The sequence below is a fragment of the Alnus glutinosa genome, chromosome 5, assembly GCF_958979055.1.
Source record: "Alnus glutinosa chromosome 5, dhAlnGlut1.1, whole genome shotgun sequence".
Lineage (NCBI taxonomy): Eukaryota > Viridiplantae > Streptophyta > Magnoliopsida > Fagales > Betulaceae > Alnus > Alnus glutinosa.
Window position 1 is genome coordinate 13286186 of NC_084890.1, and position 21033 is coordinate 13307218.

Here is a 21033-nt window from a genome sequence, read left to right on the forward strand (position 1 = left end):
AAAAAAAAAATCACAAAAATATCATTTTCTAAGGAATAAATTAGCATTGATTTTATTGAGGCTTGATAGATGCAACCAACGAATCCCTGAGGATTGACACCCTCAATATACACACTATCCTACAGTGATTTGTGCTATTGCAAGTGGTGTTATTATTGAAGTTTGAGAAAGGACCACAACATCTTGAATTTGAAGAAAAAAAAAAAAATGAGAATTGAGGGGTGGTCAACTACCCTTCAATTCCTCAACTCTTTGTTTCTTGTTTTTGTTTTTTTCTTTTAAAACAATTCTTTAAAACTAGAGCAATTCCGGCTTTTCAAATATGAAATATGCAAATAAAAGTCACATATGCCATTTTCTATCCATTTTCACCTGCTAACAACTAACAAATGGACCAAATCACAACCAAATGGAGGAATCCGGCCTATTGCAACAAAATAGTGGTTTAAGGTGGTCGAGTATGACAAATGCTAGTTTGAGGGCAGGGGCGGAACTAGGGTTTAAGATATGGGGGGCCAAAAATAAAAGAGGTAAAAATTTGATTTTAAGAGAAATATAGGGGTATTTTTTTTTTAAAAAAAAATTGAGAAACATTTTGAGGTTTGGAGGATTGCCTTGCTTGGGGGTAATTGCAAATGAGGTGTCAGTTCATTGGAATAAGTGTACTTTTTTTCTTTATTTTTATTTATTTATTTATTTATTTTTTACATCTCATGAAAAGAATAAAGGCCTAAACATAATCTCTCAATAATGGTTAAACTAATGAATGTATTCCCAAAGTAAATTCCATTAAGAAACAAAAGGAATTTTTATTCAACAACATGCTGATGATCGAAACCTCAAACATGCAACATAGACAAAGGAGGTGATACTGCATCCCTCCAAAAGGGAGATTCATAAACTTGTTCTTACAAAGACTTTATTTTTGTTTATAATGTATAGACGATGGTCTTTGAACACTTATTCATCAGAAAAAAAAAAAAAAAAAAAACTTTAGAAGACTTATATTATCTTATGTATTCTTGAAGGGGTAAATCTCATATCCTATGTTGCAACTCCCACCGACAACTCTTCCTCCTTCTTTCCCATCACAGCAACGAGGAAGTTCACCAATTATACCATCGAGACACTTGAGGCAGTCACTGCTAGAAAGGTCCCTTGTGCATTGGGCCAGGCCATAGATCTTCTTTGATTCTTCGAGCTCTACCTCTCCAAATGAATACAGTTTTGGAGTCTCAGATGCTTCTTTGGCCAGTAGGCTCAACAACTCCCTTGTCTTTTGGTTAAATGTTGTGGGCTCGCTGACATTTCGCACGTTCCACATGTAGAACTTGTTCTGATTATCAATCTGGCGAAGGAAATCAGTGTTGAGGTACTTCAAAAGACAATGATCGTACCATATAATCGCACCTTTATTATATGGGCAGCGTTTGTGAATTTCGCTGCTGGCCTCGTTAACGCAAGTCCTACAGTCTGTGGCTTCAACGTCACCACGACAAAGAGCAAGCCCGTAAGTTTTGTAGGGATCCCGACCCACTGAACCAAGAGCAAAGCCCTGGGGAGGGGTCTGGTAGTAAAGATTACCCATGAGCTTTCTTAGGTTTGAATCATAAGGGTCATTGGTGGTGAAGTTCTCAGGGTTTGAACAGATATGGTTGAGAGGGTTGGCTCCATAAATGGTTTGGAGAAGGAGAGCAAATGTTAGCAGATAGATGGAGAAGGAAGACATTTTCGGTAGGAAATGGGGATGTTCTTTGGATGAAGCTATGGAGAATTACTACGCAGCACTTACTTATAGTAGACCTCAGCTTCGGTAATTGGTTGTTTCCTTACATATTGTTCAAGTTGACCAGAAATTGTCAAAAGTGAGCTGCGTTCTTTGGAAAAGTAAAAAATGTGTAAGCTAAAAATGCACTTCAACAACTTATTATCCAAAAAGAAGAAGAAAGAAGTAAATAAAAATGAAAACTTGAAGTGCACAATGTCAACCGTCGTATTCGACTGCAATGAATGGATAAATTATTATTCTGAAAAGGATAGTTCCTGCCCATCGAAGAATTTTGATGATTTCAACGGAAAAGCAGCCAATCAAGCCTATAATATAGAAATGGCCCTCACTATCCTTGACCAACTACCTGAGTTTAGAACCCACGCGCTCTTATAGATTAATGGTCGATTGATGGACCTTCTCCATTTTATTGTACATAGGGGAACAAAAAGGGCAGACCCGGATTAGTGTAGAAGAATTCTGAGCAAGCTGTTCATGTAAATGGTTGAATTAATGTTAGTTATTATTTATTTATTTATTTCTGATTATTATAAAAAGAAGTTGAATAATCCTGGCTACCTTGTTGAATAAGTTTTTTATATATCAACAAGGTACGTAGCCAGCACATTTTACATCCCATGTGTTGGCCGGGGATATTGTTCCCAATAGTCAAAGCCCACGGCTGGGTCCATGGGCACTGTTCGGCGCACTAGAGCCCACAAAAGAATTATACTCCATCGAAAGCCTATGAAGATAATTAAGATCAATCACTAAGTCATTTAAACTGGTACTTAGGGATGGGAACCCCATCGCAATGGGAAAGCATCGTCAAACAATATTCAACTAAGGATTCCTAGAGGCAGATATCTCTCGGTAGATAAGTCTCGGGATGTCGCCATCCCGAGACCACGAAAAGAACAACATGGAATCTCCATACCCAAATGATCCCGAAACAAGATTCCTCGGGATTACCAAGAGGTGATTGGAAAAAAAGACGTGTGATTCTTGTCCAGATATTATAGGAGGAAGTTATGGGGTGAATCTATATAGTAACTCCCGGAAAGGTGTTGCGAGGTCACAATCCTGAATTCTTTGAGATAGTCTATTTTCCCACTAGATATGGGAAAATAGATCTGTTTGAAATCAGCCAAGGAGTAATCCTGGCATAATAGGACTCCCTCGGGATAAGCTCTAATTCCACATCGTGTGGGATTAGAGTTCTAGTTGAACTCGAACAATTCTGCATGTCTATAAATAGACCCACACCCCAGGTATTAAACGGATCTTGAATTTGTGCTTCTTATACTCCCAATATTTTTGTCTATAAGGATTTGACTTAGGTATCAGAGTGAGACCTTGTCGTCCCACCTGCAAGCTCCTTTGTTTAATCTTTTTGTCTTGTAGCTTGCGGAGAGAGCACCTTCATCAAATACACGTCACCAAACTGAAAACTGTACTAACACCATGCATCATGACAACATGTCCAACGGTCTTGATCATGAGAAAATGAACAATTTAGAAGGAAAGTTCAACTAAATTACCCCAACGAACCAATCTATCACTACAAAAAAAGGAGCAATTACGGACGGTTTTTTTCTAGACGGTTTTAAAACCGTATAGATTTAAATTTTTGTAGATGCTTTTGTAAAAAGCGTCAGGAATGAAAAATATTACAAACGGTTTTTTGAAAACTGTCAGTAAAAAAAGAAATAACGACGGTTTTTTTTTTTTTTTTTTTTTTTTTTTTTTTTTTTTTTTTTTTAAAAAAAAAAAAACGTCTTTAAATTTATGGGTAGTTTGGTCGAAACCATCTGAAAATGTAAATTTCCAGACGGTTTGGACCAAACCGTATGGAAAAAAACATTTACCGACGGTTTAACGAAACCGTCTAGAAAGTAAATTCCAAACGGTTAGGACCAAAAATTTCTGGCCAGTTTATAGAAAGTGTGCTAAAGGAGTTAGATGGCTTTCGTGTTGCAAGATTTGTCCATGTGCCGAGAGATATGAATAGTGTAGCTCATGTATTAGCAAAGGAAGCAGCAATGCATTAAGTTAGATAATTGTTGGTTGGAAGAGGTACCTGCGTTTATCTCTAGTATTGTTTTTAGGGAAAAACCTTGTCCCTAGATCCCTTTTGGTGGGTCACGAGTTGTTTAGTTTTTGGAGCAATATAATGGAGCAGAATTTTTCGTTCAAAAAAAAAAAAAACCTCCTTATTGCCATTCCGGAATAACATACAGTCATTACGACATGCCAAAATCTTTTCATATCTGAGCCCTATGTCCCTGAGAAACTTTTTCGCCTCATATGTATTAACTGACAAAGTCTCATCACTCGCAGGCAGCAACTGAATATGAACTCAATTAAAGCCGAGAATATAGTGTTACTAAGTCTATCAATGCACTTCAAGTTGTACAGGTGCATAGTAGCATTCAGTTTGTTATGTTTAGTACCCCATGAAGTTGCTTTTACGCCTTTTTATGCAAGTTGTAGTACTTCAGTACGTCACCTTCAACGGCTTCTTCATTAACAATTTCTTCACCTCTTTGCACCACGACCTTAGGCTCACAATCGTCTTCCCTGACTTCATGCATGCCTAATGCATCACACAACATGGTGTGTATGTCGCCACCCTATTCTGTGTTTACTTCCACCTGTTGCATTTGCGGCCGGAGATTCAAATAAGAGCCTACAGTAGGACCACATGCATGCTTCTTACTGTGCAAATACCAGGTAGTGTAGGTAGTCCACATTCCCTTACCCCCTGTCAAGTGGGCAAGTACAAAACCGGGCTTGTGGCATTGGTTATTTCAACACGACTTACCGGGGTAGTGAATTTTACCATTAGGGGTTCTACAGTTACGAACTGCAAAGTCCACAAACGATCTACACCCGTCTCTGTATTCCCTCGTAACCCTAGACTTTGTCATCCAAGTCTTGTCCATCTTTTTCTTTACGTACAATACAAAATAGTAACATATGAACACATAAATTAAATAATAGTTCCTACCATAATTTGTTGAGACTTAGTTTCATTGATTAATTAGTTTGTTATCTATAGGCTAAACCTAATAATTATATCAGTTCCTATAATTTTGACAAATTAAAATAGTTATTAATTATTTCTTTTGTACATTCAAACTTAATTTCAGATTAATACATCTAATTTAATTTTATTAAAGCACTCAATTAACGTTTCAAATTTAAGCTTAATTCTTAATGTTTATATAAGAGCAAAATTAACAAAAAAACAACCCAAACTTCAAACGAAAAATAGAAAAAATAATCCCAACGATCAAAAAAAAAAAAATCTAGCTACATGCATGTTAGCTAGAAAAAAAAAAAATTCCTAAATACCCAACGATAAAAAGAGAAAAAAAAATATTGCAATTATAGAGAAACAATTATCAACACACAAAATTAATTAGATAAATAAATAATTACAGTTTTTTTCCTTCTTTTTTTTTTTTTTTTATTTTTTATTTTTATTTTTTCACTAAAGCAATAGGAAAAAAATAAAACAGAAAAAAAAATTAAGCTAGCTATGATGATAAAATTTTGGATCAGCAGAAAATCTCACCTTTAGTCTCTGATGATAAAATTTTGGAAGAGATGGTCAACATGAGAAACTTGGACATATTTTTGATACCCTTTTTACTAGGGCACAAGCCAATGTGTTTTTGTGTTCCTTTCTTTTTTCTTCCCTAAAACCAAACCCCAAAAATCAAACCGGAAGGCAATCAAATTGTAAATTAGGTTAAAAATAATTTAGTGATGTGTCAAATTGACAAGTCAATATTTAGTAGCGTGTCAACCGGATACGTCACAAATTTTTAGTAATGTGTCAAATTGGCACGTCACTATTTAGTGGCATGTCAATTTGACACATCACTATACGTGTCTGGTCTGGTTGACACGCCACTAATAATTCAAAATTTTATTTATTTATTTATTTATTTTTATAATATTGAATAAAGATTTAGTAACGTGGCACTCTTTGCCACGTCACTAATTAGTGATGTGTTGATTTTGCCACGTCATTAATTAGTGGCGTAGCAAATTTCACACGTCACTAAAAAATTTAGTGACGTGGCAAAAAAATTGAGTATTGTAGACATGTCACTAAATGCACAGTTTTTTGTAGTGAATTAATTTGTTGTTTCTTTGGTACCTAAAATGTTGGTATTAGGAGAGGAAGCCTCGAACTCACATTGTTATCTAGAACATGAACCCAAAAAAGTCAATTAAGCTGGTGATTATGATTAGTCATAGGATCGGATCGGATATGCATATTCGCCTAAAAACTTTACTAACAGAAATATACACGTTAATTTCAACTCCTCTTAAAATACGGCAGCAAACCCATTGGTCAGCCATGCATTGATAGCTAGAATGGTCGTTGTGATAATCCAGTTGACTTTTCTTTCTCAATTATTCCTTTTCTTCTCGATCATGATACAGTTGGGCATATTGTCAAAATTCATGGGTTGTAAAATGATCGAGCGGTATGAAGAAAATTAATTAACATGAACGGCTTGCTCGGAATTCTTCTAGCTACAGTAATCTGGGTCTTCCCTTTTTGTGCACCCATGTACAAATAACCCAGATTTTCAGTTGGTGGATGATTTTAGGCACGTAGGAATGAAAGTCGGACTTTAGTCTAGGGGAGGTTAAACTGGACTCAAATATATATTTTTGAGGTCACTATTTAAAGAATGACAAAAAAATCTTTTTTAAAAATAGGTATTTTTATTTTTGTTTTTTTTCAATTTTTTGATGAGACCAAGGCACCCCAAGTAATGCTCGAAGGAAGTTTTTTTGGTCCCTCAAAAGAAAATGTAAATTTTAAAATTATAATTCGATCAAAATTTAATAATGATACATTTCAAATTTACCGGTACAATTGAAAAAATCATATCACTTTTGAGATGATAAGAAGAGACAAAAGTCTTCTTTTTAGCATTACTCAAGCCGCCCTTCTCTAGACCCTATATTCGTTCATGATTGTAGAGATCGAAGACAGGCGAAAGGCTTATCTCTTATTCATTTCATTTTTGCATGTTAGATCCACCATATAATGTTCCAAGAAACAAACATGCATAATCAACATTCATTTAATTTGCTACTTCCATCATAAGGATGTAATAAATGGGGTCATAGAAATAATCCCAATGCAACCCCATCTAGAAGAGCGAGTGGGTTCTAACTCAGGGGTCAGGGATGGTGAGGGCCATTAATTTCCATATTTTCGGCTTGGTTAATATTGGCCGCTTTTCGTTGTAATCATAAAAACTCTTCGATGGCTCGTCCAGAATAATATATAATGTTCCATCATAAGGATTTAGAACATTCTATATCATAATATAGATATTATGGTGATTATGTCATCTTCCATTCGTTGCAGTCGAATACGACGGTTGACATTGTGTACTTCTGGTTTTATTTTATTTTATTTTAATTCTTTCTTCTTCTTTTTTTATTTTTTTTGGATAATAAGTTGTTGAAGTGGATTTTGAGCTTACACATTTTTAACTTTTCAAAAGAACGCATGCAGCACACTTTTTGACAATTTCTTGTCAACTAGATTAGTATGTAAGGAAATAGCCAATTACAGTAGCCGAGGGTCTACTATAAATATAATATATACGTCCTGCGTAGTACTTCTCCGCAGCTTCACTATTCAGAGTACATCCGAAAATGTCTTCCTTCTCGATCTATCTGCTAACATTTGTTAGCATAATTTATATAAAATGCTAATTAAATAAAATAAGTAGCGGAATTAATTAAATGAATTTAAACCCTAACCCCTAAATATATACCATGTTTAGCACTAATTAATTAACCCTATATACTATATATAGTATATATATATAGAATATATATGGCACTAGTATAGGTTTAAGGTTTATATATATATATATGTACCTACAATTCACCTTAAACACTCAATTCTTGCTAAAACCATAAATGTACCATAAAATACTAGACACAAACCTCGCCACCAAACATGCATGGGCACCAAACATCAATCACGTAACATGTACACCAAACTGTAAAACCGTAAAACCCTAGCTACCTATTTCACATAAATCTTAAACCCAGCTAATACCATAAACACAAACAACAAACACGCAACTAAAATGTTGCATGCATAAACACTACTTAATAAACACTCTAAAACTACAAAACGCTATACCCTAAATCTTATCTAGACCAAATAAACCATATTTATATAAACACCCTAAAACTAAAACCCAAAAATCGCATATTTAAGGTCTTAGTTTGATCCATGTCCATCCTTCATCGTTGCTTAATTTCCTTCTGTTGTTTATGTATGGACATCTAAAAGCAAAGTAGCACCGATCCTCAATTAATATTTTCAATGATCCAAATAGTTGGCAAAGGTATTACGTCACTACAAAAAAAATAGCATTTTGCCACTTTCATTTAGATAAGTGTACGGACACTGTACATGTGGCTAACAGGTGGCCACGTGTCAATGGCCACGTGTTAGATCCGGGTGTAACTAAATGCACATTTGGCCGCGTGTACAATGATACACGTGTCCACTGTGTCACGTTTACTGGGATACACGTGGCAAGGTAGCCACGTGTATTTTGTACACGAGGCAAAATGTTTTAATTAATTATATTTTTTAATTAATTTATATTATTTTTAATTGAATTTTTTAATTAATATAATTTTTACTTTTATTATTTTTAAAATTTTTAATTGTATTTTTATTTAATTTAATTTTTAATTTTATTCTTCTTTAGAATTTTTAATTGTACTTTTTATTTAATTCTTTTTTAAATACCTAATTGTATTTTTATTTATTTTAATTATTTTTTAAATATGTTTTGGATTTTTTTTTTTGCTGTAATTTTGTTATTTCCAGCCTAAAATATCGCGAAATCTATTTTACCCCAAAATATCACAAAATTAAATTACACAAATCAATAATTAATAACGTGTTTGTTAACTACACAAATCTTTACGAACAAAAAATAATTACATAAAATATCTACGAATCTGAAGGGCGTCTCTGCGAATCACGAGCTGTCCCAGGCTTGTACTGGCCACCCGGTGATTGCTGCGCAAGGGACGGTGTAACAGGCGATGGTGTCCCGACAGGGAAGTGCTGGCTCAGCCGTCGTCCAATGGGCGACAACGGACCAATTGTTGTCGCATTACCTGCAAATAATAAAAACAATTATAATATATAATATTATACGCAAATTTAAACAAGTAATGAAAACAAATTTAAAATAATTATGTCGTATACACAATATGAATCATACCTGTAGATGCACTACTAACAGACGACGTGCTACCTATGTTTGCAGGCGAAGATTGCTGAGCACCTCCACATGCAGGTTATACTCCCATTGAGGACATGAAGTCCTCGAATTGTCGTATGCACTCCTCCAAGGCGTCATTCCTCTCTCGCTCAATACGCCACATCTCCCGCATTTCCGCCATCTGCCGGTCATTTTCGGAGGTTGCCCGAGATGTGCCCGCAGATGGTGCCCCTTGTGAGTGAGGCCTGTACGAGAAACACGTCCCACGAACAGGAGTAACGTTCGGCCCAACCTGCCGAACCCTCCCTGCGTACTCAGGCCTCCCAATCGCTTGTTCGTACGCGTCGTTCGGTGCCCAACGCACCGTGTCTTGTGAGACGCTCTGCATGGCGGCTGGATCACTGGATAAATTCCGCGTCATCCTCTCCTGTACGTCATCAACATAAAATACACATATATTGAATAATGTCATATCACACACATAATTTAGAAATATTAGTAAAATAGATCAGTAGCATACGCATAGGACCCATGTACGTTCATTCAGGTAAGTGCCGTCCTTCCTTGTGTGCGTCTTCACGAACGACTTGGCGCGAGTGGGGGGCGTGCCAGATGTACATGCTTGTCGCTATCCAGTTGAAATATATAACAAACATAGAGCGAGAAAATAGTGACAATTAGCAACAATTAGCAACAAATATTGTATTTACATATATTTGTTCATACCTCCTCGTGATTAAATCTGGCATAACTTTTGGATCCTGTACAATGGGGAGGTCATTCTGCTCGTGCAAACGCTTCACCCGTTCAGAGGTCGCCTACGCATTGAACATGATGGTAAAAATGTAAGCATTGACACAGTTAAAGTAGTAATCAAAATTAAATTAAATGTTCTTAAAAAAACACAACATTTTTTTGTCATACAATCAAAGACCTACATACTCTTTTTTGCTCAGAGCACCAGTCGGTCAGCAGGAACTCCACATCTTCTGCGTCATACTTCTCAAAAACTTTGTCTGGCACACTTGCACGTATAATCTCGGGTGTGTCCTTGTCTTGAATATGTAGCTTGGTTTTGAACTTCGACTTCCACGAGCGTGCTTGTGGCCAATATCATTCCACGCTTCCTGTTGTGCCTTGCACTCGTCTACTAATACAAGTAGATAGAACTCCTCCTGCACATTTAATGTAAGCATTAATTTTAAAAGTTCAAGAGAAACTTAATCTTAGGTTTAATTTAAATAAATAAATAAATTAGATTCATAACCATACCATCAGCGTGTGCCACATAGCATGTTTAATCTGCTTATCTACCTTCGCCCATTCGTCTCGCAAATGTATGAAGGACCCGCTCCTGATAAGAATGCCCTCAGCCCGCCTAAAACAATTGCAAGCTCGTCCTACAGGTTGTGTCACATAATTGTACTGCAACACAATCTTCTTCCCCTTTGGGAACACCCAATTTCTCTCTGAGTCCCTAATCACCTCATAATATATGCTTTCGTCTGGGTTGTACCCTAATACAAAAATACACAACATTTAATTGTTTAACACTAAAAAACATAATTATATTATTAAATTTTAAATTCAATTTATTTTTCCTTTCAAACTTACTATTAATTTTTGGTAACATAATATAAGTTTTAATGATGTCTAAATATGTACTTACCCATCAACTGAATCTGGTCAATTTGTATGCGCTGGGTCCCTGGGTCGTCTGCGACCTCCTCGCCACCCCATTCTGCTGGGGGAGGCTGTAGATCATCATCTGATAGCATATCTTGGGGGCTATCGGGGGCCAACTAATCGGGACCCAACATCGCAACATCTCCCTCATGGGGAGTTTGCCCCCCCTAGATCTGGCATCTAACTCTCACCGGAAAATGGCACCTAACTCTCTCTTGATATCGGCACCGGGCTCTCCCCAGATAAAGGCACCTTTCTCTCCCCAGGCATAGGGCCCTGGCTCGCTCTCGATGCTGGCATCTGTCTCAACCTCGTAGCCGGCATTTGTATCTCCCCCGTCTGTGGCAGCGGAAAACTATCATCCTGTGTCTCACTATCAGATCCACATGGCGCAGGAGGAGTATAGGGGTGCGAAAAGTACATCATATGAGGCCAAGGCGGGGTCATCCCATCATAACCCTCTGGCGCTCACCATCGAGACACATGACCCGGTGAGGTGATCCCCATCTGTGATAACGTCGGCGGCACCGAATATGGAGAAGAATATCCAGCTGTGCTGGTCTGCCCGTGATGTGACGTAGTCATCCCGGCCGTACCCGGCAGCAATGGTCTATAAGCGGCATCAGGGTGGTGTGGCCACGCCGCAGTATATAGTGGCGCCGGATATGTGGACGTGGTCGTGGGGGGCACGGGTAGGCGTGGTGTCCGATGTGCACAAGGAGGGAGTCTTTGGTCCATCGATACCTGCGAGCAAATTAAGACAAATTAATTAAAATTTGTTTTCTATATAGTACTAATGAATATGCAAATTATACAATGAAATTTATAAATATTTAAAAAGTATATTGAGTTCAAGCAAATTGTACCAATATTTAAAAAGTATAAATATGGTACACCCTTAGTTTTTTTTTAAAGGGTGTAGAGTTAGGGTTTTAGTTTTTTTTTTTTTTTTAAGGGTTTATAGCTTTTGGGTTTTTTTTTAGGGTTAGGGTTTTAGTTTTTTTTTAAGGGTGTCGGGTTTAGGGTTGTGGATTTAGGGTTTAGGGTTAGGGTTTTAGTTTTTTTTTTTTAAGGGTTTATAGCTTTTGGGTTTTTTCTTTAGGGTTTAGGGTTAGGGTTTTAGTTTTTTTTTAAGGGTTTTGGGTTTAGGGTTAGGGTTTTAGTTTTTTTTTTAAGGGTTTAGGGTTTAGGGTTAGGGTTTTAGTTTTTTTTTTTTTTTTTTAAGGGTTTAGGGTTAGGGTTTTAGTTTTTTTTTTTTTAAGGGTTTATAGCTTTTGGGGGGTTTTTTTTTGGGTTTAGGGTTAGGGTTTTAGTTTTTTTTTTTTAAGGGTTTAGGGTTTAGGGTTAGGGTTTTAGTTTTTTTTTTTTTTTTTTTTTTTTTTTTTTTTTTTTTTTTTTTTTTTTTTTTAAGGGTTTAGGGTTTAGGGTTAGGGTTTTAGTTTTTTTTTTTTTTTTTTTAAGGGTGTAGGGTTTAGGGTTGTGGATTTAGGGTTGCATTTTTTATTTTTTGTTTCTAAATGTAGATGGTGTACAAAACCAAACCTTAATTTGAACTATTTGTTTTTAACTTTGTTATGTTACATATAATTAACTTTAATTATATATATATAGCACCAAATTTGGTTTAATTATGCATATAGTACAATATGTAAATTAGGTTAGGGTTTACGTACTTATCAGTATACCATATATATATATATATACGGAACTCAACATGTAAAGGCCAAGTATAGAATTTAAATATAGCGTGATTCTCATCTTCTTCTTCCCCTTTCATCTGGTTCTAACCTAAACCTCACATTCAGAAAAATTTCAAGACATTCATTCTCTACAACTGAAGTTCGCCCTTAAAGTTTTGTCATTGGGTTTCGATTGCCCTGGATTCTGCAGTTAAGGTTGGGCAAAAAGGGCATCTAGAAAATTTTCTACTATAGGTAAAAAATATTTTCAGAGGTTGAGGGGGGGCATGTGTCCCCTCTCGACCCTCCTGGCTCCGCCCTTGTATAGCTCTAAAACCTAACCTTATGTGTATATGCTATGTACACCGTAATTATATATATATATAACACAAATTTAAGATTATGATATATAGTTAATAAAATAAGATTTTTTTTTTTTTTTTTTATATATATATATATAAAAAAATGAACAGAAAAAAACATTTTTTTTAAATATATATTTGGAAAAAAATAACATTTGGCCACGTGGATTTACTACACGCGGTCATATGGCCGCATGTAATAAATCCACGCGGTCATATGGCCGCGTGTAGTAAATACACGCGGCCAATTGTACACGTGTATAAAATACACGTGTCTGATTGGACGCGTGTACTTATACTCGTGTCTATTTGGACACGTGTATTTATACACGTGTCTGATTAGACACGTGTATTAATACATGCGTCTAGTCAGACACGTGTATTTTATACACGTGTAAAAGTAGCCGCGTGTAAAAAATACACGCGGCTACTTGTTTTTCTTATACAACCAGCCACGTGTAAAATATACACGTGGCTACTTTGCCGCGTGTCTACAGTAGCCGGTACTGTAGACACGCGGCAGATTGCACCTTTTTTTGTAATGCTTGCGTCCATAAAGGCTTGTTCTGAACATATAAATCTGGTTGGGGCTTTTAGGGTCGTTTTACTGAATGTGGTATGGAATCCATCAGTGGAAAGGCAAGATATATATATATATATCCTATTCAGATATATATGTTGGTTAGGAAAAAGTTGTGTACAACGGCCATCTCATTGCCACCAGGACAAATGAAGGGGAGAAATACTATCAACAAGTTGAGAAGGACTTTGTTGTCTGTTCTCTTCTTCGGGCGGGAGTGGTGATCAGCAGAAAATCTCACCATTTGTCTCTGATGATAAATTTTGGAAGAGATGGTCAACATGAGAAACTTGGACATATTTTTGATACCCTTTTTACTAGGGCACAAGCCAATGTGTTTTTGTGTTCCTTTCTTTTTTCTTCCCTAAAACCAAACCCCAAAAATCAAACCGGAAGGCAATCAAATTGTAAATTAGGTTAAAAATAATTTAGTGATGTGTCAAATTGACAAGTCAATATTTAGTAGCGTGTCAACCGGATACGTCACAAATTTTTAGTAATGTGTCAAATTGGCACGTCACTATTTAGTGGCATGTCAATTTGACACATCACTATACGTGTCTGGTCTGGTTGACACGCCACTAATAATTCAAAATTTTATTTATTTATTTATTTATTTTTATAATATTGAATAAAGATTTAGTAACGTGGCACTCTTTGCCACGTCACTAATTAGTGATGTGTTGATTTTGCCACGTCATTAATTAGTGGCGTAGCAAATTTCACACGTCACTAAAAAATTTAGTGACGTGGCAAAAAAATTGAGTATTGTAGACATGTCACTAAATGCACAGTTTTTTGTAGTGAATTAATTTGTTGTTTCTTTGGTACCTAAAATGTTGGTATTAGGAGAGGAAGCCTCGAACTCACATTGTTATCTAGAACATGAACCCAAAAAAGTCAATTAAGCAGGTGATTATGATTAGTCATAGGATCGGATCGGATATGCATATTCGCCTAAAAACTTTACTAACAGAAATATACACGTTAATTTCAACTCCTCTTAAAATACGGCAGCAAACCCATTGGTCAGCCATGCATTGATAGCTAGAATGGTCGTTGTGATAATCCAGTTGACTTTTCTTTCTCAATTATTCCTTTTCTTCTCGATCATGATACAGTTGGGCATATTGTCAAAATTCATGGGTTGTAAAATGATCGAGCGGTATGAAGAAAATTAATTAACATGAACGGCTTGCTCGGAATTCTTCTAGCTACAGTAATCTGGGTCTTCCCTTTTTGTGCACCCATGTACAAATAACCCAGATTTTCAGTTGGTGGATGATTTTAGGCACGTAGGAATGAAAGTCGGACTTTAGTCTAGGGGAGGTTAAACTGGACTCAAATATATATTTTTGAGGTCACTATTTAAAGAATGACAAAAAAATCTTTTTTAAAAATAGGTATTTTTATTTTTGTTTTTTTTCAATTTTTTGATGAGACCAAGGCACCCCAAGTAATGCTCGAAGGAAGTTTTTTTGGTCCCTCAAAAGAAAATGTAAATTTTAAAATTATAATTCGATCAAAATTTAATAATGATACATTTCAAATTTACCGGTACAATTGAAAAAATCATATCACTTTTGAGATGATAAGAAGAGACAAAAGTCTTCTTTTTAGCATTACTCAAGCCGCCCTTCTCTAGACCCTATATTCGTTCATGATTGTAGAGATCGAAGACAGGCGAAAGGCTTATCTCTTATTCATTTCATTTTTGCATGTTAGATCCACCATATAATGTTCCAAGAAACAAACATGCATAATCAACATTCATTTAATTTGCTACTTCCATCATAAGGATGTAATAAATGGGGTCATAGAAATAATCCCAATGCAACCCCATCTAGAAGAGCGAGTGGGTTCTAACTCAGGGGTCAGGGATGGTGAGGGCCATTAATTTCCATATTTTCGGCTTGGTTAATATTGGCCACTTTTCGTTGTAATCATAAAAACTCTTTGATGGCTCGTCCAGAATAATATATAATGTTCCATCATAAGGATTTAGAACATTCTATATCATAATATAGATATTATGGTGATTATGTCATCTTCCATTCGTTGCAGTCGAATACGACGGTTGACATTGTGCACTTCTGGTTTTATTTTATTTTATTTTAATTCTTTCTTCTTCTTCTTTTTTTATTTTTTTTGGATAATAAGTTGTTGAAGTGGATTTTGAGCTTACACATTTTTAACTTTTCAAAAGAACGCATGCAGCACACTTTTTGACAATTTCTTGTCAACTAGATTAGTATGTAAGGAAGTAGCCAATTACAGTAGCCGAGGGTCTACTATAAATATATAGGTGCTGCGTAGTACTTCTCCGCAGCTTCACTATTCAGAGTACATCCGAAAATATCTTCCTTCTCGATCTATCTGCTAACATTTGTTAGCATAATTTATATAAAATGCTAATTAAATAAAATAAGTAGTGGAATTAATATAAATACCTCTAGTTATTTTTGCTCAAACATATGAATAAGCCTTTTAGCAATGAACATAAATTTTGCAAAAGAAAATTTAGAGAGAGGATCTTCTGACTTATGCCTACTAATGTCAATAGATGGATAAACAGGGTTCTTTATATAGGTAGGTTAGAGACTCTCATCTTTAATGGTTAGCTGATTTTAATCCTCCCATCAAGGAATTAAATCAGAAATACATAAATATAAAAACCGTTTTTTCATGAACCATAATGTGGAAAATAAAAATTGTTTAAATCATATTGAATACAATTATTGTAATTGCCGTTACAGTAATCATTTAGCCGTTACCATTACAACTATTAAATGTGGCATAGCTTGGGACACATATGTAATTTTTTATATTCTCCCACTTGGCCCTCATGACACTTATAATTCTTTATGATGTTCGGTTCTTCAATATCCAGAGTACATACGAAAATGTCTTCCTTCTCAATCTATCTGCTAACATTTGTTAGCATAATTTAAATAAAATAACAATTTAATAAAATAAGTAGTGGAATTAATATAAATGCCTCTGGCCATTTTTGCTCAAACATATGAAGAAGCTTTTTAGCAATGAACAGAAATTCTGCAAAAGAAAATTTAGAGAGAAGATCTTCTGACCTATGCTTACCGATGCCAATAGATGGATACACAAGGCTCTTTATATAGGTAGGTCAGGTACCCTCATCTATAATGGTTAGCTGATTTTATTCCTCCCATCAAGGAATTAAATCAGAAATACATAAATATAAAAATTGTTTTTTCATGAACCATAATGTGGAATATGAAAATTGTTTAAATCATATTGAATACAATTATTATAATTACCGTTACAGTAATTATTTAGCCATTACTGTTACAACTATTAAACGTGGCATAGGGACACATATGTAATTTCATCATTCTCCCACTTGACCCTCATGACACATATAATTCCTTATGATGTTCGGTTCTTCAATATGACTATTACTTTATTTATTCCAACCATTCATGAAATCCTCCTACTTACTCAAGGAATACTACACATGAATAATGGTGGTAAAACTTTATATAATAAGCCGTCCCTTCCATGTATTACATATATCATATTCCCTAAATGAGTATTATATGGACAATCAAACTTTATGAATAAACTTGTCATAAGTTATTCTGGTCCAACTTTAATTTTATTCTCATGGATAATGTAACAAATATGCACAAAATTTTATTAACAATAACTTGATGTCTACAAACCAAATAGAGAGAAACTAAGCAAAAATGAATTAATGAGTTTCATATACTCCGCATGACTTTACACTTTCTTTACCAGTAAACTTTTAGTCATGGGATCCACAATCATTAATTCAGTACTTATATGCTCAATAGACATTTTATGTCTCTTTAATGTTATCTCTTGTACTGAGATACTTGATGTCGATTTATTTCTGCTTCTACTCTTTATTCTAATAAAAGAAAACTATAGTAGAATTATCGCAGAATATCTTTGTGGTCTGAGAATCTTGAGACCTTTATCAAAATATCTCATCCATCATGCTTGTGTAGTAAATTCATAGCATGCAAGAATTTTAACTTTCTTGGTAGACATAGCAATTAAGTTGTTTTTGTTGGTTTCTTTTGTATACCGCAAGACTTTATTTGCAACACTTTATTAACCCAGTAATTTTACTGTCAGTCCAATGGTTAAGTCTAGTGCAAGTTGATGCTTACATTAAGTTGCATGCTGCATATACTTACAAAAGACTTTTCATTTGCTCTTGTTCCAATACCTTTTGGGACATTAATCTGTATTGAATTTGTCCCTCTTAGTTGCTACTAAAGGTGCAAAATCCTTCATTCTAAAACTTCCAAAAACTTTTTCAATGTAGGCCTTCTGAGACAGTGTTAATAATCTTTAATTTATGTCTCTGTGAATCTCTACGTCAAAGACATAAAAGGTTTTACCCAAATCCTTCATTTCAAAGTTTTGTGAGAGAAACTTTATGTAGCAAACCTAAATCACTACTTACAAAATAATATTTACATATAGGGCTATAAATGTTACTTTACTCCCGCTAACCTTAAGGTATATATACTAATCTTGTAAAGATTTTGTATACTACCGATGGGAGACTTGTTTTAACCTATAAATAGATTTCTTTAATTTGCAAACATTTTGACTGTTATCCATAAAACCTTTTGGTTGTCTCATGTAAACCTCTTACTTAAGATCCATATTCATCAATGTTATTTTCACATCTATTTGATATAGCTCTAGGTCAAAATGAGCTGTTAATACCACGATTATCTTAGATGAATCATTCTTAGACATTGGAGAGAATGCTTCATAATAATCAATGCCTTCCTTATGAGTAAAATCATTGGCTTTAGCCATGAATTTATCTCTTCTTTCATGGCATTGAACCACAATGTGGAGTTATCTCCACTCATGACTTGTGAAAACAATTTTGAATCATCTTTATGACCAACGTAAAAAATTAGAATCTTGCAGGTATACAACATAATCACTAGGGGTTGTTGGTCTACTTATCCTAAATGATTTTCTTAATCCTACTTTCTCAGCATTTGGAGGAGGTTGAGTAGGTTCGTTCTGAATTTGTTCCTTATGAGTTGACTGTTCTGAAATTGATTGTGGTTCAAGGTAATCAATTTGGATTTCTTTGAGCATAATCGAACATCCTTTATATAAAGGAGCTTCAGTCAACTCTTGTGCTTCCTCTATCTCAATCTTTTGAGGATAAACACTCCCATTATATTCAGAATCCTCTAAAATTTTTCATTTATTGACTCTACAATTCTAGTATTATATGAAGGATAATAAAATCTAAAACCCCTTGGAGTTTACTGGATAGCCTATAAAAGATCCGTTGGTTGTCCTTGAATTTACTTTCTTTAGGTGAGGATAGTAAATCCTCACTTTAGCAGGGCAACCCCATATATATAAATAATTTATACTTGACTTCCATCTATTTCAAATAGAAAGGTGTCTTACGGACAACCTTAAATAGAATCGTGTTTAACATATACACAATGATCTTTAAGACTTTACTCCGTAAGGGTAATAACAGATTAGTATTGCTAATCATTTTCCTTTTGTGTGTACCTACCATAATACTCCTTTATCAGATCTTATGATCTTCATGTTTTTTTTCTTCTTCTTTCTTATAGGTATTTGAAAGCATTCAATACCTCAGTCTTAATCATTTAGGAGATAGAGATACATAAACCTTATATGATCCTTACTAAAAGAGATAAAAATATCTCTGACCATTTAGGTAATAAGTATTCAAAGGTCAGCACCTATCAATGTACATGATCTCAAGAATTTGAAAAGGCTCTCTTTGGCACCTTCAGTGGTCTTGTTGGTATGCTTTCCCTTATGCAGTCCACACAAGTACCAAAGTCAGTAAATTATTATTTACCGACTTTTATTTTCTTTATGGAGATATATTTCAATCTCCAATGCCATAATAAGAGCATTTTTTATTCACAAGACTCCACTTTACGTCAACATCAATATGCAAAAATAAACAATAAATTTGCTTCAAAGTTAGGATATAGATAAATTTTTATAAATTATCAACTAATTTCCACCCTAAATAAAAATTTCAAGTTAAAAATTAAAATTTTATTTAACAAGCTAAAATATAAATTAAATTTTTCTTGAAAATTATGGAATATTTAAAACATTATTGAGGTAAAAAAAAAAAATTAAATTTTAAAATTAATCTATAAATCCCAATAACCTTCAATTGTAAACACATGTTTTTCATTTTAAGAAAACTTTACATTGTGTTGACAACGTGGATTGTTAACTAGAATCAACCCACTACATATTTAAAGGAGTCAGTAAAAGAGATTCACTACACACTAGATATATGAGATTTTCTTCATTTCAAGTCATTTCTCTTCATGCAATTTTTCTTTATATGCCCTTATGTTTTCTTTATTGCAGGAGAAATAGGTATCTTGACCGCTAAAACACTTTCTTGGCACCTTATTCTCATGCTTTAAAAGTTGGGTATGATTGCCTTTATTGATCTTTTCCTTAACATGAGTAACCATGTGAAGACTTTATGGATTCTCTCATCTTCTTGAACATACATGGTTAGAAGTTCCTTTAACTAACCAATTATCCTTATGTGTGTTACAAGATAAAATACTATAGTCAAAAGAGAGAATTCAAAATGAAATATACCAAGAATGACTTAAATAATCTCAACATTTATGGACTTAAGCTAACCTATCATATCGTTCATTCCCATAATGGGATTACAAACACTTTGGAGACTATAAAAGGTTTTTCTTTAAAGCCTTTTTCCAATCAGAAAAATTACTAGCATAAAGTGTTGGAACATACAACTACTAAAAGTAGAGTGATAGGAATAGCTGCAATAACCAAGAAAATAAACAAAATAATACTTTAATGTTATGAAGTAACTTTATTTTAAATTAGCTAATGCCAATTTAATAGTAAATAGTAACTTTGTTTACCCCATTTTAGTATTTGTTTGTTTTATTCCTAGGGTAGTTACAAGGACACACTTAAATCTCAAGACTTTTCTAGCCAGAACTTTTCTAGACATTGCATTCTTGGATATTACTGTAAGCACACTAGGATATATGGTATTGTTAATTATTCTTAGGTCTAGGCATCGAGCAATTTATATTTAAATAATATAAATTAAATATATCCATAAGTTCAAGTATTAAAGAAACAATAATTTTAATACTAAACATGTAAAACAAAAGAGAAATAATTTTATGACATGAGAGGATAATAGATAACATGGTCTAATGGTTTAGTGAGTGGCCTTAGGCCCTTTATACTTAAAGAAACCCAAGTTCTAAACCCCACCAAAACCTAAATGTTTTTAATTTTGGATGGGCTGCTAGAAATGGGTTAGGCTTCTGGGTCAGCCTACTTAATGACCCTGTTTTTTTTTTTTTAATTAATTAATTAATTTATTTTTTATTGAGCCAGACCATTCGGGTCGGGGTACTTAATCGGATCGGTTCGGCATCACCGGGTTAACCCTTTTTATTAAAACATATTGGGTTTGGGTTAAAATAAACCCATACCCATATCCGAAACCCATGTTGAAAACCCATATAGAAAACCCGGCCATAACCAAAACCCATATTAACCCTAACCTGAAAATCACCTCGTCATGTGCCGTTTTTCCTTTCTT

General features: G+C 34.5%; 1 protein-coding gene across 1 annotated transcript; it reads right to left on the reverse strand.

Annotated features, from left to right (window-relative positions):
- Nucleotides 1-789: 789 nt before the first annotated feature.
- LOC133868783 (cysteine-rich repeat secretory protein 38-like) lies at nucleotides 790-1760 on the reverse strand. Its single transcript, XM_062305791.1, has one exon. It carries the CDS (start codon nucleotides 1727-1729, stop codon nucleotides 1013-1015), a length of 717 nt encoding a protein of 238 aa, XP_062161775.1. The 5' UTR covers nucleotides 1730-1760; the 3' UTR covers nucleotides 790-1012.
- Between the last annotated feature and the right edge of the window lie 19273 nt (nucleotides 1761-21033).

What these genes read in the sequence shown, in the direction of transcription:
- LOC133868783 (XM_062305791.1), bottom strand. Translation starts at nt 1,729, where the DNA reads ATGTCTTCCTTCTCCATCTATCTGCTAACATTTGCTCTCCTTCTCCAA.